General features: G+C 33.8%; 2 protein-coding genes across 2 annotated transcripts; both read left to right on the top strand.

Moving 5' to 3' along the window:
* The first annotated feature begins 12990 nt into the window (after positions 1–12990).
* LOC139488124 (protein TANC2-like) lies at positions 12991–16978 on the top strand. Its single transcript, XM_071273518.1, has 2 exons — positions 12991–13899; positions 15690–16978. Exons 1-2 carry the CDS (start codon positions 13089–13091, stop codon positions 16976–16978), a joined length of 2100 nt encoding a protein of 699 aa, XP_071129619.1. The 5' UTR covers positions 12991–13088.
* Positions 16979–17053: 75 nt separating this feature from the next.
* LOC139489925 (uncharacterized) lies at positions 17054–22893 on the top strand. The gene is made up of 2 exons (XM_071276771.1): positions 17054–19134; positions 22806–22893. The coding sequence occupies exons 1-2, from the start codon at positions 17054–17056 to the stop codon at positions 22891–22893; spliced, it is 2169 nt and encodes a 722-aa protein (XP_071132872.1).
* The last annotated feature ends 2770 nt before the right edge of the window (positions 22894–25663 follow it).

The following is a 25663-nucleotide window of genomic DNA, read 5'->3' as shown; positions in this document are numbered from 1 at the left end:
ACTATTTATATTTCAGGAACTTACAGAAATTTATTTTGACACTATAATACACATTATGACTACAGCATAAAAGTTTTTCTACATAATTTTGTAAATATGAAAAATAAACCAACGAAATTAGTTATTTTAAAAAGTCATCCATGTCTATTGAAATTTTATTGTGTGTCTTTCTATGTAGTGATGTTACACTTTCTTTTGTTCATGTGGTTCATAAGTGTTTCTCGTTTCTTGTTTTTTTTTTCATGTATATTAGACGGTTGGTTTTCCCGTTTTAATGGTTTTACGCTGAAGGCCGTACTTTGACCTATAGTTCACTTTTAAAATGTTTGACTTGGATGGAGAGTTGTCTCATTGCCACTTATACATCATCTTCTTATATCTGTCTAGCAAAATATAACAATTTGATTGTTTATTCATGCACATAAAACAATATCACAATTTTTTTTTGTTTATCAACAATAAATGAATTCAAGGTGACATTTTGAGGAATAACTCAATGTTCACTCACTACTTTTATTCTGTATATAATAGTCTGTTTCATCAATAATCTGGCTAATTACGAAATAATTTTCTCTGTAATGGTTTAATTCGACCGCAAAAAAAAATATCATGTCAAATTTTCCTGGTGGATTCATATTTTGAAAATTTAAATAAAACAAAAGTGGGAGAGGGGCATTTTGATAAAAACAAAATGAGGGGGGAGGTTATATCTCATGTAAAGGTTCCGATCTTACTGGTTTAAAGAGACGGAAAAGAGCTACATCACAAATTATACTGACAAGTCTGTATATTGGAGAAAATGTATTAGTACCTCCTTTGTCAAGTGCATAATCTCTCAAACATTTTAGAAAATTAACCGGCAGTGAAAAAAGAATAGTTCTAATGTAATGTAACCCTAACGGATGATGCAGATGAGAAAGAAGGTCATCAAAGCTTCCAGAGGCCGATCTCGATTTGGAAGACTTTTTTACATTAGACCGATGGTAACGTTTTTGTCAATGACTACGTTGGTTTCGTAATGTAGTATTAAATAAACTCATTACATTAACATCACTGCAGGCTGGACTTGACAAATTTCCTACTCCTTTGACATTATCATTGCAACCATATGGCATTGCAGTACCTAGTTCCCTTATCCAGAAATTTTCTCTATCTTTTCGGAAAGGAGTACTAAGTACTGGACTATTTGTGTGGTGATAAATTTTCTCGATGATGCGTACTTTCATAGATAACGAAGGATCATGGTCCGGTTGATTAAAGTGGTTATAAAGAACCCTGAATTGCGGATCTTTATTATCAGACCGGTGTTGATTCATCCTTTTACGTAAAGTTTGTCGAGTTTCACCAACATAAAGTAGTCCTCGGGGAAAAATCCACCAGCAGTAAAATTTCTTCTAGGAAGAAACTTGACATCGACTTGGTTGTAGTAAAAAGTAAAAACACAAAAATACTGAACTCCGAGGAAAATTCAAAAAGGAAAATCAAAAATCAAAAGGCAAAATCAAAAGTCCAAGCACATCAAACGAATGGATAACAACTGTCATATTCCTGACTTGGTACAGGCATTTTCTAATGTAGAAAATGGTGGATTGAACCTGGTTTTATAGCTAGCTAAACATCTCACTTGTATGACAGTCGCATCAAATTCCATTACATTGTCAACGATGCATGAACAAAACAAACATACTCAAAGAGTAAAAATGTCAAAAATAGGGGTACAACAGTCAATATTGTGTTATCATCTTAATATCACTACATAAACAACAAATGTAACAAAGTAGCAGAAAAAGGCATACATCAAATTCAACATTCTCATTTTGCTTTTCCTATACGGCTGAATTTATCTATGTAAAGTCTACCCATAAATGAAAGAAGGTTTTCATTACTGGTGTAAAATTGCGCGTTTGAAATTCGCACAGGTAGACATAAAAATAATTTTGTCGTATGACGGCATACATAAATGCAGACTCACGTAAAGTAGATATAACAAAAAACAGACTTACAGTAAAAATAATAAATAAAATAATGGTGTGGTTCAAAGTATGACGGGATACATAAGTACAGTTTCACGTCAAATACGGCTGAATTTATCTATGTAAAGTCTACCCATAAATGATAGAAGGTTTTCATTGTTGATACGGAATGTCTACCTGTGCGAATTTCAAACGCGCAATTTTACACCAGTAATGAAAACCTACTCTCATTTATGGGTAGACTTTACATAGATAAATTCAGCATTATTTGACGTGAAACTGTACTTATGTATCCCGTCATACTTTGAACCACACCATTATTTTATTTATTATTTTTACTGTAAGTCTGTTTTTTGTTATATCTACTTTACGTGAGTCTGCATTTATGTATGCCGTCATACGACAAAATTATTTTTATGTCTACCTGTGCGAATTTCAAACGCGCAATTTTACACCAGTAATGAAAACCTTCTTTCATTTATGGGTAGACTTTACATAGATAAATTCAGCCGTATAAGAAAAGCAAAATGAGAATGTTGAATTTGATGTATGCCTTTTTGTGCTACTTTGTTACATTTGTTGTTTATGTAGTGATATTAAGATGATAACACAATATTGACTGTTGTACCCCTATTTTTGACATTTTTACTCTTTGAGTATGTTTGTTTTGTTCATGCATCGTTGACAATGTAATGGAATTTGATGCGACTGTCATACAAGTGAGAGGTTTAGCTAGCTATAAAACCAGGTTCAATCCACCATTTTCTACATTAGAAAATGCCTGTACCAAGTCAGGAATATGACAGTTGTTATCCATTCGTTTGATGTGCTTGGACTTTTGATTTTTGATTTTCCTTTTTGAATTTTCCTCGGAGTTCAGTATTTTTGTGTTTTTACTTTATACCATTTTCATCAAAATTTATTAAATTTCAATTGTTTTTGGAGGGGTCTTTGTTTTCTCATAATATTTGAGGTTTTTTTTCTAAAATTATCAAAATCTACTATTTCTGATTTTCATACCAAAAAAAAAAGGCAACAAATACTGATATGGATGGGACACCAAACAGATATTACGGCATTTCCATTGGCTATTCGTTATGGCAGTGATTTCTTTCAAAGATTATGACGATGTACATTTTGTCCATGTTAAAGGACATATGTGATTTCTTCTATAATATAAAACACTCACGCTTTTCTTCTGACAATCTTCTTGTTTCATCTTTTTTTTTACATTCCGAGGCTTACGAAAAGTCTTAAAATGTCTAATGTTAAAGTTTGGCACCGAAAAAGCACTTACACAACAGATTTACACTGAGCCAGATAATAAACACTAAAGACAAATATACTAGTAGCATGAAACCACTGATGTGGTTGAATTTCAGATATAAAAACCATGAAATAAATATATGTGACATGTCCTATTGCTTATCTTAAAAATAATGTGATAAGGCACATACTATTTGCTTTTGCTTTTTTTTAAGGCGGGGATGGGGGTATGGCAATATTATTTCAAGAAAAATGTAAGATTTTCAGTTAATATCTAATGTCTATTGTTGTGTAATTAGATATAGGAAGTTGTAGTATGAGTGCCAACGAGACAACTCTCCACCCAAGTAGCAATTTATATAAGTAAACCATTATAGGTCAAGGTGCGGCCTTCGACATGGAGTCTTGGCTCACACCGAACAGCAAGCTAAAGCAAAAGGGCCCCAAAAATTACTTGTGTAAAACCATTTAAACAGGAAAACAACGAACTAATGTGGCTCTTGGGCTGATATCATAAACGAGAGCCGATAGAGAGTATAATATGAAAGATGACATGTAATGATATTTTTGTCATATACTTCAGCAGAAGAAATACAGACAAGAACTGTTAATTAAAATGTTGTCTTTTTATAAATTTTTAGATATTTTTAGGGGAGGGGTGTCCGGCCCGGACGGCTTCTCTTATTGGGCTACATTTATATGGGTATTGCAAATGTTGCATCTGTTCCCCTCAAACTTTGCTAGTTTAGAGAGCAACCGTCCTCCTTTCAAAATTTGGGTCTTTACCTGGTTTTGTTGGTAATTCGGGGGATTGTTTAAACCGGGATGTGACAAAGTGCGTGTGAATAAGTTGGGGGTAATTTCCGTATTCATATTGCAATAATTCAACTGTAAAAACAAGATCTAATAAGAAAAGCAATAAAAATACTTTGTAAAGGATCACTCTGATTCAAACAAAACATTCTCTGAAACTGACTTTATCAAGATGCTTGATTTTTTGATTGACAACATATTTGTTACGTTCGGAGGACGTGTTTTTCAACACATTGTCGGCATTCCAATAGGCACCAATTGTGTCCCTTTTCTTGCCGACTTGTTTCTTTATAATTAGGAGGCTGCCTTCATACAGGAACTTCTTAGGAAGAAAGATAAAAATTTAGCAATATCCTTTAACTCTACTTTCCGCTATACAGTTGCCGTTCTTTCACTCAATAATTCAAAATATGGTGACTATGTTGAACGCATCTATCCCATCGAGCTAGAGATAAAGGATACAACAGATACAGTTAAGTCGGCCTCATATCTTGACTTACATCTAGAAATTGACAATGAGGGTCGGTTGAAAACAAAACTTTACGACAAAAGAGATGATTTCAGCTTTCCAATTGTGAACTTTCCATTTCTAAGTAGCAACATTCCAGCAGCACCTGCATTCCGGGTATATATCTCCCAATTGATACGATATTCCCGTGCTTGCATTTCTTATGATGAATTTTTTGATAGAGGGTTGCCGCTCACAAGGAAGCTATTAAAAATAAGAGTTCCAAATGGTGAAGTTGAAATCATCACTTCGTGAATTTTACGGACGCCATCACGAGTTGGTTGACTGTTATGGAATAACCGTTTAACAAATGATTTAGGATATGTTCTTTACATCGCAACTTCAATCCCCTTCCCTTTCATGAATGTGAACTACCGAATTAGTCTATTTGCCGGATTTGTTATTACATAAGCAAAACGACGGGTGCCACATGTGGAGTAGGGTCTGTTTACCCTTCCGGAGCACCTGAGATCACACCTAATTTTTGGTGGGTTTTGTCTTGCTTATTCTTTAGTTTTCTATGTTGTGTCATGTGTTCTATTGTTTGTCTGTTTGTCTCCTTTCATTTTTAGCCAGGCGTTGTCAGTTTATTTTCGATTTATGAGTTTGACTGTTCCTCTGGTATCTTTCGTCTCTCTTTTATAGACAACCAAATACAAATTTCTTAACTTTCATTATTTTTATTGATATTACAAGCATTATATCTATCTTGTCACAACAATTATCATGTTGTTAGTTTGAAAGCTCCTCAACCATTTTGTGAAAAGTCTTAAAATCACTTGCGGTTTTCTGCACTGTGTTTTCGTTTTCGAACACATTTTTGGAAATGCACGAAGTTGTATATGACAAACGTCACGGAAATTAACGGAAAGGCATGTGATTACATTCTGGATGTAGAGGATAAAGGTTCCATTATCAGCCCGCTGGGGAAATTTTTAGTAATCTGTTCAATAAACCTAGTGTTACGAATTTACAGTTTAAGAAGGTTATAATATTTCTACAGTTGTGTATTAATCGAAACCTCTTTGAATTTTCCATTTGATCTCTTTATCGTTGAAAACGGCATTAAAAATCATCCCTTTATCCTTGGTTGCTATCAGACGCTTTACCTGTATAATTGTTGCTAGGGTGCTCTCTTCGAGGTCCGCGTTCGAAGTATAAATAGTGGGTAGCTATTCAGTTCAAATCGTCATTTGTACCGAAGACAGCAGACAGTGAACATCGGAAAGGTTGGAAAGGAAGTAGTTTATAGCAGGCAGTCGGTTAAGTTTAAGTGAAGTGTAGTGCTTGGAACCTGCGGACAGAATATAGAAAGACTGAGACTGTTGGTTCGGTACAGATTGTCCAAACAGGGCTGGTGCTAAGGTTTTGCGTCTCACATCTCTCACTATTGCAGTGAGTGTTTGCTGTTAAACCATACCTTAGTGCTACCCTGTTCCAACAGTTTTATAAATATATTTCAATAAAGTTTCATACGTACAAAGTTTACAACAGTTTGAATAGTTTCCATACATTCGTTTTATTCAGGTTTCAGCCCGTTTGATACATTTCGGTTCAGCCTGTTTGATGCATTAAGGTTTAGTCCCGTTTTTTTAAACATTTAGGTTCCAGACAGGTTCCAAATATTTAGGTTCCAGACAGGTTCCAAACATTTAGGTTTCAGACAATAGTTCCAAACCGTCTGACCCGTTTCAAACATTTAGGTTCCAGACAGGTTCCAAACATTTAGGTTTCAGACAATAGTTCCAAACCATCTGACCAGTTTCAATCATTTAGGTTTCAGACAGGTTCCAAACATTTAGGTTCCAGACCAGTTTTATACATTTAGGTTTCAAACCAGTTCTATACATTTAGGTTCCAGACTATAGTTTCAAACAGTTGGTTTTAAACAGTATCGGACAGAAAGGGTTTTAAACAGTTTTGATTCAACAAGTTCGGATTAGGTTGATAGGTGTTGAAATTCGTTTTATGTATTATAGTATTTGTTTCATATTTGATAGAGATAGTGTAAACATTTAATTGACTTTAGAACTTTTGAATTGCTTTTCAAATCCAGGAAACTGGTACGAACCCGAGGATAAAAATATCTAAACGTCCCCGCCCGGTTACACGTTACAAATGGTGGCTTAGCGGTGGGATTTGTCGAGCATTTCTGTTTAGTATTTTGTGATTGTCTATGACTGTCCGTCCGTCGGATGGGGACGTTAAATCCGAGGTCCCGTGTTCAGGGAGTACCACGCTCTGTGCACGTTAAAGAACCCTTTACAACAACTCTTATTGAGGGGTCCATAAGTGGCCTGTTGTGAGGCAAAATTGTTTTAAACCGGTTTTTGGCAACACAACTTTTCTAGTGGAATTCAAAATAGAATATTTGAAACGGTTATATCTGGTCAAAATTTAATTTAAGTTCAGTATTCAGTTGCTTGTACAAATGTGAATAAAAATATGGTACTAGTATTTGGAAAATAGGAACTTCGCTATCAAAACAGAAAGAACATGCTAGTCGAAAGAGGCTGACAGGAACCCCGGAACTGTGAGTAGGCTAAGGTACCCCTAGGTCTGACGCTTGTCGACAGATTGTTGTAGGAAAGCCATTAGTTGGTTATCATGGTATAACCCTCGGTGTACAAACAGTTGCTGGGAGAGATATTCTGCGGAATGAGTGGATACATTGAGGTTAAAAGTAGGACCTTGGTATGGTGTCAGCTAGTGTTAACGAGAACGGTTTTGATTGTGTTTTGATTTAGTGAGTACAAAAGTGTAAACTCATGCGAGGACGCATGAAATCGGAGGCGTGGGTAGTGTTACGAATTTACAGTTTAAGAAGGTTATAATATTTCTACAGTTGTGTATTAATCGAAACCTCTTTGAATTTTCCATTTGATCTCTTTATCGTTGAAAACGGCATTAAAAATCATCCCTTTATCCTTGGTTGCTATCAGACGCTTTACCTGTATAATTGTTGCTAGGGTGCTCTCTTCGAGGTCCGCGTTCGAAGTATAAATAGTGGGTAGCTATTCAGTTCAAATCGTCATTTGTACCGAAGACAGCAGACAGTGAACATCGGAAAGGTTGGAAAGGAAGTAGTTTATAGCAGGCAGTCGGTTAAGTTTAAGTGAAGTGTAGTGCTTGGAACCTGCGGACAGAATATAGAAAGACTGAGACTGTTGGTTCGGTACAGATTGTCCAAACAGGGCTGGTGCTAAGGTTTTGCGTCTCACATCTCTCACTATTGCAGTGAGTGTTTGCTGTTAAACCATACCTTAGTGCTACCCTGTTCCAACAGTTTTATAAATATATTTCAATAAAGTTTCATACGTACAAAGTTTACAACAGTTTGAATAGTTTCCATACATTCGTTTTATTCAGGTTTCAGCCCGTTTGATACATTTCGGTTCAGCCTGTTTGATGCATTAAGGTTTAGTCCCGTTTTTTTAAACATTTAGGTTCCAGACAGGTTCCAAATATTTAGGTTCCAGACAGGTTCCAAACATTTAGGTTTCAGACAATAGTTCCAAACCGTCTGACCCGTTTCAAACATTTAGGTTCCAGACAGGTTCCAAACATTTAGGTTTCAGACAATAGTTCCAAACCATCTGACCAGTTTCAATCATTTAGGTTTCAGACAGGTTCCAAACATTTAGGTTCCAGACCAGTTTTATACATTTAGGTTTCAAACCAGTTCTATACATTTAGGTTCCAGACTATAGTTTCAAACAGTTGGTTTTAAACAGTATCGGACAGAAAGGGTTTTAAACAGTTTTGATTCAACAAGTTCGGATTAGGTTGATAGGTGTTGAAATTCGTTTTATGTATTATAGTATTTGTTTCATATTTGATAGAGATAGTGTAAACATTTAATTGACTTTAGAACTTTTGAATTGCTTTTCAAATCCAGGAAACTGGTACGAACCCGAGGATAAAAATATCTAAACGTCCCCGCCCGGTTACACGTTACACTAGTAAACTTTTCATGGCCTTTTAATGTTTTTCAATGTTATTGAACTGTCAAATTTTAGTAATATTTTATACAAGTATATGATAATACATTATACGACTCGCATTGGCTATAGGCGAGTGATATGAGAGCCAAATTTACATTTTTAATGCACCTACCTAACACACAGCTAAATTATATATCACTAGAAAGCTAAGAATGTGTACTTTCTAAATATCCCGGTCGTCAAAAGAAATTATGGTGCATTTTTTTTAAATCGAGGTCAAAGGTCATGGGTGCAATTTCAATTCACGGATACTTCCAGTTGTAAAATCGAGTCAAAAAAAATGCAAAAACGAAACAATTTTATAGGAATGCTGTATTACTGTTGGGAAAATATATTTCTATCATAATGTTAATTAATTTTGGTTGATTTTATCGGTAACACATGTTACATAACGTTTTCTCTCGGAGTCTTTGAAAATCAACCATTTAAGTCACACAAATGTATCTGTAGTCGCCATTGCATTATCTAAATCTTATAATACCTCCATATCATTTGATTGCACGTATTTACAAACATATATCTGCAAATTTGATATAAATAATCCGAAAAAAAATATTTGAAGCAAGAGGAAAATATAACATATGTCGTATTTTTAATTGTTTAGAAAAGTCCCATGATGAGCTGTTCATTAAAATTGAGGAAGCGTATGGTCTCCTGTTAGTTTGAAACCTGCCAACCGCTTCAAGATCAGACAACCATAGAGCAGATTTTCTTTTATTATTGTAGTGCAATATGTTGATATATAAAAAAAGAAGATGTGGTATGATTGCCAATGAGACAACTATCCACAAAAGACCAAAAATGACACAGACATTAACAACTCATACATCACTATGATATGATAAGAGTACTAACAAACATAACTAAAATGAGTAAAGTGCTACTAGTATATTTATATTAACAAATTGATAGTTTAAATATAAAACATCACAAGGAAAATATGATCACTCATTGTACGTCAAACTGTGTTTGATTTTACTTCAGTCGGCCGCCGTGTATCTTGAGATATTTATAATTAATCAAACAACACAGTCACTTGACAAAGTAGTTTGTACTCTTTTTAAATTACGCTAGTGATGACGTTCGGCTACTTTGGCCCTAAGTATTACTTTTTTTTATCTTGTTTCACCGCTTCAAACGGAGGACAAGGCTATCCTAATATTGAACCTTTTATTTGGCTTTCTGATGTTAAAATCCCGTTAGCGTATAAACTAAATGATCGAAACGTCGGACCAATGAGATGTTGGACCATTTAGGTGTCGGAATATTGCGATATTGGAATATTATAGCTTTGTTTAAACTTGTAATCTCACCATTTTTATCGGTCAACATATCCATACAAAGACAACTTCCTTGGCATGGGCATATATCAGTACAGCAGAGGTTTTGCTCAAAGCGGACACAAGATCTACTATATACAGATTGAATTAAAAATTTGGAATGGACATGAGGGATTTGTCAAAGAGACACCAACGCGCTAAAAAGCAGGCAACGGCCAAAAACCACCAATGGGTCGTCAATGCAGCAAGAAACTCCCAAATCTGGAGGCATTCTTCAGCTGGCCCCTACACAAAAATGTACTAGTTTGAAATGATAATGGACGTCATACTAAGCTTCGAAATATACTCAAGAAGTTAAAATAAAAGTTATACAAAACTAAGAAATGCCAGAGGCTCCTGATTTGGGACAGGCGCAAAATTGCGGCGGGTTTAAATATGTTTTTGGAAATCTCAACCCCCCCCTATACCTATACCAATGCGTGAACAGATCAAATCTTGTAGAAAGTTGAATGACATCATACCGGACCGATGTTGCCTTTTAGCCAACCAAAGTCATACGGAGATCTGTTATTGTTTCTGTAGTTAGGTCGACATTGTCTTGGATAAAATTTTAACCCCCAGAAAAAAAATAATGCCATGTAGAATGGATGCCCCATTTTTATTGTTTCTAATCTCCTGATCAGTCAAACTTGTTGATAGTTATCAAAGGTGTGTCCATAAATGCGGTGCATTTGTAGTGATAAACCTAAATGAAAAAGAGTAAAAAAAATATTTATAGATATTAAATATACATTCTACAAAAGCCATATATCTAAGAACTTTGTCAATAGGTTTATCGTACGCTTTATTAACTGCCGCAGATGTGTCATCATCTAAAAGCTTAAGACAATACAGAAATGTTTTTAAAGCAGATGGCATAATTTCAATTGAATAATCCAGTGAAATGTTTTTAGATAATGGATAAGGTGATTGGATTACAACTCTACCCTATATCTGCTTCCGTAAAATACTAGTAGCTGCATAAAATGCTTGCAACCAGTTTCGCAGTCACTGCTCAGATCTTTAATTTTGACAGACCGTATATCAGTCATTTTAAACGGGTAATTTTCCGTCATTACGGCATAAGACAAAATTATAGAGCTACTGTACAATATTGGATGCACCTTGGCCTTGTTGAAGCTGTATACATGTAACTATAAATTGACCATGTTTTTTTAGTTTTTGTTGAAGCTGATCATATGTTGTGTAGTTTTCTCGGCGGCGATCCTCGGGCAGAAATTAAGCCCGGTTCACTGATCAAGTAATTAAAGTTGTTAACCATAATACTTCCTTGTTTACAGGCACGTCATCTTTAATCGTCGAAATGTTAGTTAAAGCTGTTTTATGTTCAGAACTAAATAGCTCTTTAATTTCTGATTTCAAATTTTGTAGCAAATATTTAGCGATGCAAGCTCGATGGTATAAAGATTTAATAGTAAAATTATCATGAGTTATTTTGTAAATCACTGAGATCATTGTAGGAGATATATGTAGTAACACTCAAAACAGCTTGAGTTTGCTCCTCAGAGGATACCTTATGAAGTTGTGTAACTTGCTTATAGGCTTTATACATTTGCAAATTATACAAACAGACAAATCAGAATGAGTTGTAGATCTACTGCCTTCGTTGATATATATGAGAAGAGACTGGTCGGTAGAATTGGTACATGTAGTACAAAGTCTTTGTACAGACAAAACATAAGATGATAGGTTGTGCTTACTTTTGAAATATTTATAGCAACTCTTATGATATTTTGTATTTTCAAATGGGATGTTGCCATTTTTTTCACATTCATCGACCAGTCTTCTGTAAACTTTATCTTTTCGTTTTCCCACTGCGGCAATACAACTGTATCTTCATTTAAGTGTTTAACTACATAGTTTCTATGTAGTAAATACATGACAGCCTATGCAACTGTGTCAATAAATGGACATTTTTTTGCTTTTTAGCAAAGAAAGGGTTTCATTGTGAACTGGACTGTGAAAATTTGACACGACTCGGAAGATTTTCTACAATTTTCCGATACGATTCCTTATTTAGAAAGGGGTGAATTCTGCAGAACTCAAAAACTATGTTTTACTTTGATTTGATCTTTATTTCGGACGATTTTATATCTATTTAAGCTACACTGAAGTTAAAGATAGAAATAGAGCCGTTTAAATATGATTTATCGTACTCTAAAAGCACTATTAAGTACACGGAAATCGACTAATATATTCAGTAAAAAACGATAACGAAATAGATAAGGGATTCCGGAAATTATAGTGATTTTACCCAACATCATAAAATTACAGAAATTCGTGATTTTAAGAAATGTTGAGATAAAGTCTTGATCTTGAATGAAAAAACGATAACTGGCGAGTAATTTGGTATGTTCTAAAACGGATAGAGAGCAAAAACATTTAATAAAAATTTAATTGTAGATCCGAAAAGGTCGGGATTATGAAAATTTTGGTACAAAATGTCAAATATTTAGAAGGAATGCAAAAGCATGCGGAGTTACAGTTATAAATATTGTTTTTCATTATTTTAAGAATCTAATTCACTTAATTATTCTGTCTAAAAGAAGAGATACGACTTATTTCCTTTGCTTGAAAAACATGTCGTAATTTTATAATTTTCAACTTATTTCTGAAATAAACGTCAATTTTACAAAAACTGCACCGTACGATTTTGTGACGACCGGGCAAAAATCAAAGTTTAATCATTATTCTTTCATTTAAAAAAAAATTAGCCGTGTGTTAGGTGGGTGCATTAAAGTCCTTAACTAGACGTCTTTTTCAAATATTACACTCGCCTACTAAGAGGGACGAAAGATACCAGATAAAAGCATGTACTCTGTTGAAGGATAAAGGAAACATGCCGTCTTACAATCTATTGTTATTGTATTATTCAATAAAATAGATGTCTAAAGAACATTTGTGTATACAATTTCAATGTGAAAAAGAAATAAATGGGGCATTTAAACCGTATACTATTTGGAACATTTAATATTCTATACATTTATAAATGTGTATGCACAGTTACATGCCCCTTTCGTATGCAAATGAGCTGCGCTATCATAAACTAATCGATAGGAATATAAAAGTTTTGATAGTCTGTTTATTTATCCATGTCTTTGGAAACCATCTAAAAACGAAAGTTAAAAAGTTATGCGATATGTATCAACTGTTATTTTAATTTATTGATCAAATTCAGACCATAATGACAAATATTCAACAGTTTGATAACTTTATGTCCGTAGCTTTTGGATTAAAAATAACAATTGAAGGGTTACATGATTTTGTAGCCGACTCGCTGAAGACAACACATAGAGACATTTATGTGAAATTTTCATTAGGAAACTGTAATGTTGACTGTAGTCGAAAGTTTGGACGTGAGTTTGGAAGATGGTGTACAGTGTGTTTGGACTGGAAAAAAGAGCTTCACAAACTTAACCGCTTCAAAACACATTGGGAAAGAATTAACTGGAAGGATATCGATACAGTTGACTTTCCACGTTCCTTTGAAGAAATGTTAAAAGTTTTTGTTCAGGATTTCAAATCTGTCAGACAAGGACAACTTCTTCAGGATTTAGGAGCTTTAATGTCACTTTTCAAAAACATGAAAATATACAATGTTATGATTAGTGATCAAACCATTGGTAACGTTCAAAGAACACGAAATCAGGCTCTTGTTGATTTAGATGATTTAAAACTGAATCAGAGAATACCGGAACGTTTGCTTCAGCAGTCTTTAGCTGAGGAAGTAGTTACATCAGTTCAACAACTAACCTTTTCGTCATCCAATGGAATTGTCAGAGTTTTTTTCCAACAGAGATTTGGAAATATGCTAACATTAAGACATGATGGTACTAAACACAACAATATAGTTAAAACCAAAAGTAACAATAAGAGCTGTAATCTTGCAGTTCAACTGATGATATTTATATGTTTACTTACTGGTTTTGTCACATTGGTTGCACTTGTGCTCAATGGACATTTTTCACCATTTGATGAACAATATTTAGATGAAGGTAACGTATTGCAGTGATAACTCATACATACATACATTCATACATACATGCATGATATAAGTATGAAATTTTATTAATTCTAAATTCATAAGTGTACGCGATTTTTTTTTATTTCCTCAAGCATAACTAAGAAACTATTTGTTACTGGTTTAATCTTCCATTTCACAGTTCTCCATGGATATTTATTGACCTTTTGCTGTTAAAGTTTCGATCAGTCCGTAGATTCCTTATGTTTTTTTAAATTAAAAAGAAACATAACCTTTGGGTGCAGGTATATATGTTCGAATGTTAAAAATAATCAATTATGAATTAGCCCTCTCATAACATCATTTCGGTTTTGATTGTAGAAAAGCACTTCAGACGCATGACATTTATAAAGTGTTGTTTTCAATTTTTTTTTAACATAAATTGCATGACGGCAAACAAATAGTGCATTATAAGTAGGTCAACAAATCGCATGTAGAAAAAAAACGACAACGTTGTGCGTATAAGTGATATATATATTCTTTAGAGGTTCTTCGTTAGTTAAATATAAGGAAAATCCAAGAAAAAAGCGGAAGACATCCTCGTTTGCTTATCCATTTTCCATTGTGGATATATTTTTTTTTGTATTGTTCTAGTTATATATGCCTTTTGTTTGATATGTTTCTGGTTTAATTATCTGCCTTTCAGTTTTCTTTTGATTATAATCAACAAGTCGATGTTTAGCCAAATTATCTAAAATTGAGAATGGAAATGGGGAATGTGCCAAAGAGACAACAACCCGACCATAGAGCAGACAACAGCAGAAAGTCACCAACGGGGTCTTCAATGCAACGAGAAATTCCCGCACACGGAGGCGTCCTTCAGCTTGCCCCTAAACAAATATATACTAGTATAGTGATAATGAACGCCATACTAAACTAAATTGTACACAAGAAACTAAAAGTTAAAATAATACAAGACTAACAAAGGCCAGAGGCTCCTGACTTGGGACAGGCGCAAAAATGCGGCGGGGTCTAGTATACTTAGATTATTATCTGTTACATGTTCAATTAATTGATTGTTGTTTCCAGAGTACTAAAGCTAAGTATCGTCTGCAAAATGTATAGTTTAAATATAAAGTTATCAGTTATATCATTGCAACAGTAAACCTTGAGGTACCCCAACTCTAACATCTCCATGTAAGTTAATATTAGATATAATGAGGCGCTTTAAATATCTCAATGGAGTTCGAATTTCTTAAACAAATGATGCATACTTGAAGCCTATATTATCAAAAGCGGCAGATTTTTTTTAGCAAAACCAATTAGGAAAAAAAGAGGCAACAGATAACAAAGGAAGAGCCAAAAACATAAGTCGAAAACGACAAAATAAAAAAAAACCGACTGCCTCATACCACAGCAAAGAAAATTAAAATCTGGGCAAACCAAACAAAAACCGGAGGTGATTTGATATGCTCCGGAAGGGTAAGAAGATCTTGATCCAAAGTATATTCTCATATATGAACAGACCCGGTGATAATTCTAGTTTAGAAGGTCAGAACCCGTGTTACCTACTAGTTTTTAAATTAACTAACGGAGAGAAAAGAAATGTGTGTTCTGTTTCATTTTTTTTTTACATTTGGTCAATTGTTAGTACGAGAGAATTTACAAGTTTTAATGCTTTTGATATAATTTGTGTTTTACTAGTTCGCTAATGCCTATGACTACCTCGAATATGTAATTATTACGCCAGGTGTTACAAGTACCAAAGCTAAACTTACGTGATAACCTGAATACTCCATCATTCCTTTCATTTATTTTTTTCAGAATGCTTAAGCATGCGGTTTGATGCGTATTGGCAAAGTTTTTTGGATTTCGATTTATATGTTGAAGAGCTAAAAAACCAAAGTATGGTCCAGAGGGAGTGGCTTCTGCCAATATTAGAATCAAAGCTAGACCAAACAAACAAGGGAATTCTTCTGACAGCTGATATGGGTTTTGGAAAATCTTCGATTGTATCTAATATTGTTTGTGCAAAACAAGACAGTGTTTGGCGCCAGCTAAAGAGACGAGTGTTAGCTTATCATATGTGCAGGTATGATGTTATAGGTTCATCAAAGCCTGATGTATTTATTAAAAATTTAGTTGGCATAATCGTAAACAAAATACCAGAACTTGGAAACTCTATTTTGTCTGATGACCGCGCATCAGATTTTCTTTATGGCATTAGATGTAGAGAAGACCCTGTTGCTTGTCTAGAATTTTCTCTACTCAACCCCTTAAAGAACATTTGGAAAGAACATAATTATATCATAATCATTGATGCGATTGACGAATGTCAATCAGCAGAAGGCCACAGTCTTCAAGATCTATTGTACAAAAAAATGCATTGTTTTCCTGACAACGTCAAATTTTTTATAACCAGCAGAAATATTGAGCAAATTACAAACAAATTCAAATTGCTTGACACAGTCAGTCTCGATAACCATACACAGGAAAATCTCGAAGATGTACGTGCATATATTGAAAAGACAAGAAAGCTCAAAGATAAAGACATAACAAAACTGACAAAAGTTTCAGGTGGAAACTTTCTTCATGTAAAATTATTCTTGCACCACTGTATACAGAAAGGTTCCTGTGATTACGACCAAATTCCTGACACTTTAGAAAGAATATATGTGCTGAATTTTGAAAGAGTATTTCGGGAAAAAGGATTGTTTGAGACATATTTGGATATGTTTGCAGTTTTATGCTCATTAAAACATCCCATTGATGAAGATCAATTGCTTGAAGTGTCCGGAATGAAATCAAATGAAAGGTTGCGAGCTGGTCAAATTTTAGGCAACGAACTTGGGCACTTTTTGAAAATTTCTGATGGTAATCTCTCTTTTCAACACAAATCGTTAGTTGATTTTCTTACAAATTCTTCCAGAAAACATTTGAATTTTTATATTGACATCAAGAGAGGCCACCAACTATTTGCAAAATACTTGTTACAATCCTTAAATCTGACAGAAAGCAACAGTTTATTAGAAGTAGTTCATCATGTAGCTTTGTCTAAAGATGTAGATTTAGAATTTTTACTAATGAATCAAGCAAACGATTTAAATCACTGACAACATGTAATAGGTACAGAGCTCTTATTTAATGTGGTGACAGAGTATGATTCGTATGACACAGTTCAATTAACGATGAAATTGATCAGACTTAACGCCTCAAACATTAATGAAGAGAAATTGTCGCAGTCAGCTTTTACAGCATTAGCAAATGATCACAAAGAATCATTCAGAGCGTGCTTAGAACATGGCGCAAACATCAGCTACATTCATGATCCAATTGTTTTGTCAGCAACTGATGACTATGCATATGTTTGTAAGTACGTATACTTTTGTCAATACAGTCTTTTACATTTAACAGCTCAAAAGGGATATCTGAAAATTGCTAAAGCTTTGATAGAAAAACAGATTTCATTATTATACCTAAACAACTCTTTGGGACTTAATGCTTTTCAGTTGGCTGCTGAACATGGCCATACATCTATAATGAAATTGTTTCTAAAATATAACAGCTCCTTGGCGGACTTTTATTCTCTATACCAATCAGCACTTCAAGGAGAATATATAGCTGTGAAACTGCAGTTAGGGTATGTTAACGATGTGTGCAAGCCATGTGAAGTGTTCCCTGGTTTTCTTAATATAGATAAGACATTGTTACGATATAATATAACATCAAAGACTAGTGGAAGCAGTTATCAAGAAACACATCAATTTCAGAATTGGTATGTAAAGTTAGGTCATTCGTCCATGTGTGAATCCGCTTTAAATGGAGCAATTAGAAATGGTCACGTTAAGATTGCTAAACTTCTGATTACAAAAAGCAATGATACATTGGATTGTCCTACTTTTGGAGGAAATAATCCTTTAATGACAGCGGTAATGTTCAACCAAACAGAGATATTCAAGATATTGTACGAAGCAGGTGCCAATATATTACAAAGATGTCATGACATGCAGAATGTAAATTTAACCTACCGTTACTTAATGGAAAACCAATATTTTCATAATATAACTATTACTAGTACACGTTTTGAACAGTCCTGTCCACCATATGGAGGTGTTGAACATTTAGAAGCTATTTATGATAATTTGGATATTATACGTTTTACACATGAGAAAGGATATGATTTTTGGTATTCTAGAGACATTGACGGAGTGACACCAATTCATTATGCGTTCTGTCACAATAGCATTAACTTCTTGAACTATATTGTATTGGGAAATAGATTTTCATTTAAGCTTTCAAATTTAAGATCAAATAATGGCTCCTCGCCATTCCATTCTGCAGCTATTTGTAAATCAATTACACTTTTTCACTACTTTAATCATAACAAAAACAACATAATTCCTGACGTAACTGACAAGGAAAACCGTTCCATTCTACAGTATGCTTTTTTACAACCGTGGCATGCCGAGGACTTAGTTAAAATAGATTATAAAGGCTTTGATGCGTTTACATCATCACTGTTCCAAGTTCTTAAAGTTTCAAAGCATAACATACTACACAAGGATATTTATGGCAGACACTTTTTACATTACGCCAGCTCAAGTGGAAATTATTTTGCGTTTGTGCATGCTAAACACTCAATTGGGTTCATGTTTGAAGACCTGCTTCAACAAAAAGACATCTATGGAAGAACTTCTTTCGAACTTGCATTTGAAGCAATGCCAGAGCATGATTTGTTTGAACCATTTAAAATGCCCAAAAATTGCAGTTTGAATGATATATTTTCATCTACTTGTAAGACAAACTTTTCTGTTCTTCTTTCGCCCCATGAGTATGTCATATTATATTTGTCACAACATTTTCATTCGCATAAAAACTTTTCTTTTATCAATGTAACAGACCTTTTAATTACATCTATTAAAAAGTCAAGAATCTATCCTATTCTTACTTTAAAGGCATATGCCAGTGACGAATTTCAAACTGCAGTGACAAATCCTGTTCTTTCGAGTATGATTTCAGAATCTCCTATACCATTTCTTGCCGAACACATACTGAATATATACAGTTCCTCATTTTGCAACGGAGGTCGGAGTCCTTTACATAAAGTTGTACAGAATGAAAGGAATAGACAATGGGAGTTCGCTTCATATTCTTTCATGGACGGTTTATTCGTCAATTATTCTATAATTTATTTGGATAACTGTTACGACGAAGACGGGTACAATTTACTTCACAGATCTATCATTGGTGGACACCCAAAAGCAGTTAGGTATTTACTAGAAAATGGAATGAATATATTGCAAAAAACAAAAACAAACCAAAGTGCTTTAACTCTTTCCATACTGTTGGCGCCTTATACCAGAAACGGATCCATTCCATCGTACTATACAAACTATTCTAGATTTCATTCTTACAAGTTAGTTAATCAAACAGAAACTGCAGACATTCTATTTGATCATAACGGAACTGTGAACTTTGACGGTATAGCCTCGATACTTCTAATGCATTTGGGAAATTTACAGTTTAATCGTACAAAACTTAAAGAAGTCATTTGTCCATATAATAGTGACGATTTGGGATTAATTCATATTGCGTCGGCAAAAGGGATGTTGTCTTTCATAAAATCATCAAAGGACTTGTTTGGGGATGAGATTTTGAAATGTCGTAATAAATATGAAGTTATACCAATATATCTGGCTTATATATATCGTCAAACCAACGTTGTACAGTGGCTTGAAAAAATGAATTGGGCTTTTCAGCGCCCTGATAATGCGAGTGAGATTATAATCGTTTATAACTTAGTTGAAAATTATGAACTATCCTTTCTTTACGACAGAAAATGTTTCACACATTTTGGACAAGCATTCAAACAGTTAACGCGAAATCAAATTTTTAAATGCACAGGAAAAGATCTTCGTTTACCCATTTTTTTTCAAAATCCGATAAAAAGCATTATATATGACAATCTGTACGCAGAAATGTCCGCTTTTTTCTGCGAAAATAATTGGGAGTGGTTAAGATTTGAAAACTACTATGGTTTCCTATATCGGTATTATTTGAAGAGAAAGTCGCACAATCAAGTTAATTACTTATACAGACTTCTTCTCTTATTTGGTTCTGATGACAGACGTTACATATTTCTTCTCTTATATATACGGCGTACTTCTGCAAAAGGAACTCTGTTCGATCCTGTATTTGATTTGACAGTTAAAATCCTTTTCGATTCATATGTAAACATGAAATACAAACATCTTAAAAAATTAAAGATGTCAACGGATTTACATAGGAGCTGGTTATCTAATGAACTACATGATGAACTAACAGATGATTTGCATTATATCTTGTACACGAATTATGAAATTGAACATCTCAGTAGAATTCGAAAACAGCAGGACGAAGTTAGTGATGCTGAAATGATATTATCAGATATAGCAAATAGGAATTGCAATACTTGTCAATATACGTTTGCTCTGTGCTTTATTAACAGTTCAATTCAGGGACTATCCAACATAAGAACATACGAGCAATTAAATAGAGAAGCCATGGCATTACTACCAGAGTGCAGTAATGTTTCACCACCTAACATGAAAATGCGATTTTATCAAATCAATAATACTTTAAAGTTCATTGCAAACTTAAATGCAACCAATAAAACCGAATTTAAACCACTGGTTATAGAACTTGAATTGCGAATTAAAAGAACTTTGAAGATGATAGATTCTTTTCCCGAAACAGAAAATGCAGACATACAGCTCCATGAGTTATTTTATTTTATTCCAATATGCCAATGGCTTGAAAACTGTATAAGCGATTTGGAATTATACAATATGAAAAAATGCACGAAGCTGTATGCAAATAACGAACATTTGAAAATATTTAGAAAATATCTGACAAAATTGCTGCATGTTTTAGAACGTGAAATTGAATATGGCTATCATATCTGAGGAAGAAAGCATCATTAATTGCACGCATGGTAACGAGGTACCTTTGTCTAGCAGATACCAATTATAATGTTTATGAACTTGGGTGTTGTCGTTTAAAGTTTTATCGGATCATCTTTATTTCCTTTTTAAAAGTGATTTCCGAAGCGAATTAGTACCTCTTGTTTCAGGAAGGGACACAGCTGATATCAACTAATAGTCTCTTGAAATTAACCTATTGGAAAAAGCTATTTAAATTAACGTATTATCCGAAAACGCAAGACACAAATAATGAACAGTGAATAAAGCTTAGCTTACCTGTAACAACTGTTAAATTTTAGAAAAATATAGGCTTCTTTATTCAACAGTATTATGCAGTCTATAATCATATTTCATTATAAAAATGATTGCGATATTTTTTTCATTTGGTTCCAACTGTTTTATCATTAATTAGTTATTAGTTTATTGTTTAGTTTTTTTTTTTATCTTTGTCTATAGGTTGCATTTCTGTAAATATTGACAATGCAATTTCCCATAGGAACTCCTTTTACGGCTCAAACTGTACCCCTTTTACTATGAAGTTTTGAAAAAAATCTTATCCTAAAATTGAAAGTTCATTTGCACCACAATTTTTTTCAAAGGTCAAAATATAAATTATAAATTCACTTAAAATGTTATAGAGATGACTGCTAACATCTGATTTTTGCATGACTTCTAAGCATAGTTATTGTTTTCTATATCAAGTACTTTAAAAACATAAAATCATAGCATTTACAACCTAAATTATTTGTTTTATGAACCAGGGGATAGGCAATTTTCTCTATTTTTTGCCCCTGGGGCCTCAAATTTCCTAAATCATTCTGCTGTTTCTAGCAATTTGGAATATTTAGTACATATTCAGGATAGAACACACTATTGTTAGTTTTGTTGAGATACTTTTGTTTGTCTAGCTTGTATTTATAATGCCGTGGTGATAAAAAAAAAAGATTTGGGTGTAGCGGCTTACTTTTGGGTTATCGAAAGGACACACACACCCCATAAATAATATTCAGGAAGGATCTAGGAATTTCAATGACTGTGAAGAGTAAATATAAGCACTTCTTAATAATTAAACTTACAAATATGCAAATATTATACATTAATTTTGTATCCAGCACTTTAAGTAAACTATGCATACTGTAAACTGTGAATTTATGCTGAGTCATCATATTTAAGACCAAGAATTCTATTAATCTTCATTAAATATTTATAAAACTTCAAATTTGAGTTAATTTCTTTTAAATCTGTGAAATAGAGCAAATTTGGTTAAATTCTTAATGTTCCCCTTTTTCACCCTATATAGGTTGCATTTCTGTAAATATTGACAATGTAATTTCCCATAGGAACTCCTTTTACGGCTCAAACTGTACCACTTTTACTATGACGTTTTGAAAAAAATCTTATCCTAGAATTGAAATAATACAACTGTTTGAGTTATTTCCTGATTTGCCTGTATTCAATGGCTTTTTAACCAGTATAGAAGATTTAGAAATGTATGCACAAAAATGTATGCAAACAACGAACATTAAAAAGACTTTAAAAACTTCCTAATTACAATGCTACAAGTTGTAGAACGTGAATTTAAATATGATTATCACATATAAAACATAAGCTTTTTTACAGTGAAAAAATGTTGAATATTGAGATTGGTTTCATTTGATTTTATTGAATCGTCGTGTATCCCTTTCTTACATGTATATTTGCGAAAGCAAGCAAGGTACTCATGCCAGGAAAGGACACAGTAAGTATTAAACTTTTGAAAACTACTTTCGTTTAGGGTTTTATAATTTCTAAAGATGTTATCCGAAAACACAACAAACAAGTTAAACTGTGAGCTACGTATAATGCTCACTGATTGTATCCCCATCTAAATATTTCGGTAAACAGAAAGTTGTTGAGTGATGAATCTGAAAACGCATCAAACAGTAAAGATAACTTCTATTAACCCTGAAACTAAATTTCAGAAATCCTTGTATTGTAGTTCCTCAGAAAATGTGAGGAAAAATTTTAATTTGTCTATCATGAGTGAAAAGTTACAAGTGTTCGGTAAACAGGAAGTTGTTAAGTGATAAATCTGAAAATGAATCACACGGTATAGCTGACATATGAATTTCGAGCAGCGGTATACTCCTGTTGCCTTTATTTATATAAACAACGGTATACTACTGTTGCCTTTATTTATATAAACCCAGAAATCCTTGTCATATAGTTCCTGAGAAAAGTGAAACAAATATTCATGGGACGGAAGGACGGACTGACGGATGGATGGACGGACAGAAAGAGGTAAAACAGAACAACATCAAAATAACAAAAAAAGATTTCTGACGCGTTTTAATAGCAATCTTTCTGAAATAACTGTTGTATTTATTTTTTAAGCATGATCCACTTTCGACAGTTCTATACAGTTACTGGATTCATTTTCAATATTTCAACAAAACTGTTTACAATATTGTTTAATTAACCACTTGGAGTATTATGGAAATTCATGCGACGGGGTAAATGTATGTTTCAGCTATATTTCAGCAAACCCAACGCAGTAAATGTATAGAGAATACTTTGGTTAAAATTTATATTTTTTTTAATCAGTATACATTGTTCATTTCAGAATTTGCACTTTTCATAATACAAAGCACAATATCATTTGGATCCAAATGTTTCTCGATTGATAGTGATAAACATTTTATTTTGATAGCCTAGTCTTGTCTCAGTTTCAAAGGTCAAGCATTTTTTATTTCATTAATAAGAATTTTTCAAATGTTCAAAAGGGAATTTTTTTTCAATCTAGATAATGTTTATTTCTGATTTGAATTTTAATACCCTTTCAAATTTGATAGTGTTTTTGAAAATGATTTTTTAGAATAGGTTAGCTAGATTTTTAACTCTCGATTTGTTTTGGAAATTTACAGTTTATTGTATATATGTAATGTATGTCTCATAAGTCAATTGTTTATCTGGGCATTGTTTGCATTTAAAAAAAACATTGTTTTTTATTTGTATGTATGTACTATGTCAATCAATGTGTGGTACTCAAATAAAATAGATTTATGATTATTATTATTATTGTTACCTGTAGTAGTATATTGATCTTAAAGACTTGAACACAAAATCCAATCATGACAAGTAAATCACGCGAGACATTTTAACAATAATCTTTTTTTTTGTCAGATGTTTTTCTTTTAAATTTTTTATAATACATTCCTTACACAAGAGGTTCCACGCTGAAATGTCTCGCCTCCATTACTAACAATTGGTATCATGTTGATAGTTCTAAATATAAAGCTTTACTACAACTATCACATAAACTTAACATACTCCAAGAAAATGGGGTCAAGGTCATACAAACCAAACGAGAAATATATGTACACCTATGAAGTCAAGGTCAGACGAACCATGCCAGGCAGACATGTACAGCTTTCAATCCATTTAAACAACAAACAAGTTGACCTATTGCTTACAGTTTAAGAAAAATTGACGAAAACACAAAAACTTTACACTGACGTATTTAGCCATGGAGCTATCCGATGAACTTTTTGAAAAGAAAACGAGACGACATGTCTCAAATTACATTGGTCTTTCCAGGAATATGCTTAGATTTAAAATGAATATTGTATTTTAAAGCAGCTAGTACCAATCTCCGGACCAATTTCATAATATTCTTTTCTTTTGAAGATGTTTTATTTATAATTGCAGCAACCGCTTGCAATTTTATGGTTGGCTAAAAACGAATCCCAAATATCAATTGCCAAAACAATTGGAAAAAGTTCTTATATTGTAATAGGTAAATTTGTTATCTCCTGTGGCCATTCACCTGCAAACCATTTACTGCCAAAAACAACAGCAAATCCACCATGTGTATGGCGAAGATTGACACTGGCTATTTAACAATTATTTTATCAACTAGTAGTATCATCATATATTCTCTGTTCATTGAAAGTCTCACAAAAATGGTGAAAATGGATATTCTGCATAATAGTTCTGGTATTTACTTACATAAAACACTGGTGGAAGTACTGCAAACACTATCAATGATCTCAGGCGGGCCATCCATCATCATGTGTTTCGATCCCTAGTTAAGAACACTCTCGGGATTGGGAAGGGGTCCGCAGTGGTGATCAATCACTGTGCATTGGTGGTGGGTTTCCACCTATTCCTGTCTCTCTTCGTCCATATTCACCAAAGCGCGTTCTCTACGGCTTGGCCCATTTTCTGAAAAGCTGTTCGTCTATGGCGACCCGTCACTCCTACTGCAGAAAGCAATCTCCACACTGACTGTGCAGGGACACCTCTACAGCAACAATCAAATGAAAGCTCCATGTTTGCAATTCTCTATCTCTGTACTCTTAAAACAGTCCATTATACTTTGCACTTTTTTTTTCATTGGCTTCGCCACATCGGTCCTCCAGGAGAAAAGTCAGCTCTATAATTGAAACTTTCTTACTGGTTAGCGTTTTTCCAGTAGCAAATTTTGGATGTAACAAGGTCCTGTCTTCTAACTGCAACCGTCCCTACGATGTCATTATACCGCAACCTAACCTCTGACTCTGAATCTGCTCTGGAGGCTGGTCACTTTGTTCATGTTCTTTCTTGTACATCTGCTGGTGGCTATTGTATCTTTTGTATCCTGCTGTCTGTCGAAGGTATTGTCCTCCGCATTGTTGATCTGGGTAGCTCCATCAGCAGGTCTTCCACCGTGGTGTTCTTCCTGGCTGTGGTTCTACGTCACCTCATCAGTGTTAACTGTGCGATCCCTCTGTCGCCTCCCCGATCCAAATCGAGTTCTTGCCTGTTTATCTTTTAACCTTTCAAGTACTTACAAACTTTCCCACAATGACATTGTTA

Source organism: Mytilus edulis, chromosome 9 (assembly GCF_963676685.1).
Source record: "Mytilus edulis chromosome 9, xbMytEdul2.2, whole genome shotgun sequence".
NCBI classification, from domain to species: Eukaryota; Metazoa; Mollusca; class Bivalvia; order Mytilida; family Mytilidae; genus Mytilus; species Mytilus edulis.
The sequence above is the reverse complement of the archived record's forward strand: the minus strand, read 5'-3'. Positions and strand labels throughout refer to the sequence as shown.

Bases quoted from the DNA above. Each gene is read 5' to 3' on its own strand.
- LOC139488124 (XM_071273518.1), top strand. From the start codon at position 13,089: ATGACAAATATTCAACAGTTTGATAACTTTATGTCCGTAGCTTTTGGA. The intron at 13,900-15,689 runs GTAACGTATTGC...TATTTTTTTCAG, and splicing joins TGAACAATATTTAGATGAAG to AATGCTTAAGCATGCGGTTT.
- LOC139489925 (XM_071276771.1), top strand. From the start codon at position 17,054: ATGAAATTGATCAGACTTAACGCCTCAAACATTAATGAAGAGAAATTG. The intron at 19,135-22,805 runs GTATTTACTAGA...CTTGTATTGTAG, and splicing joins GGACACCCAAAAGCAGTTAG to TTCCTCAGAAAATGTGAGGA.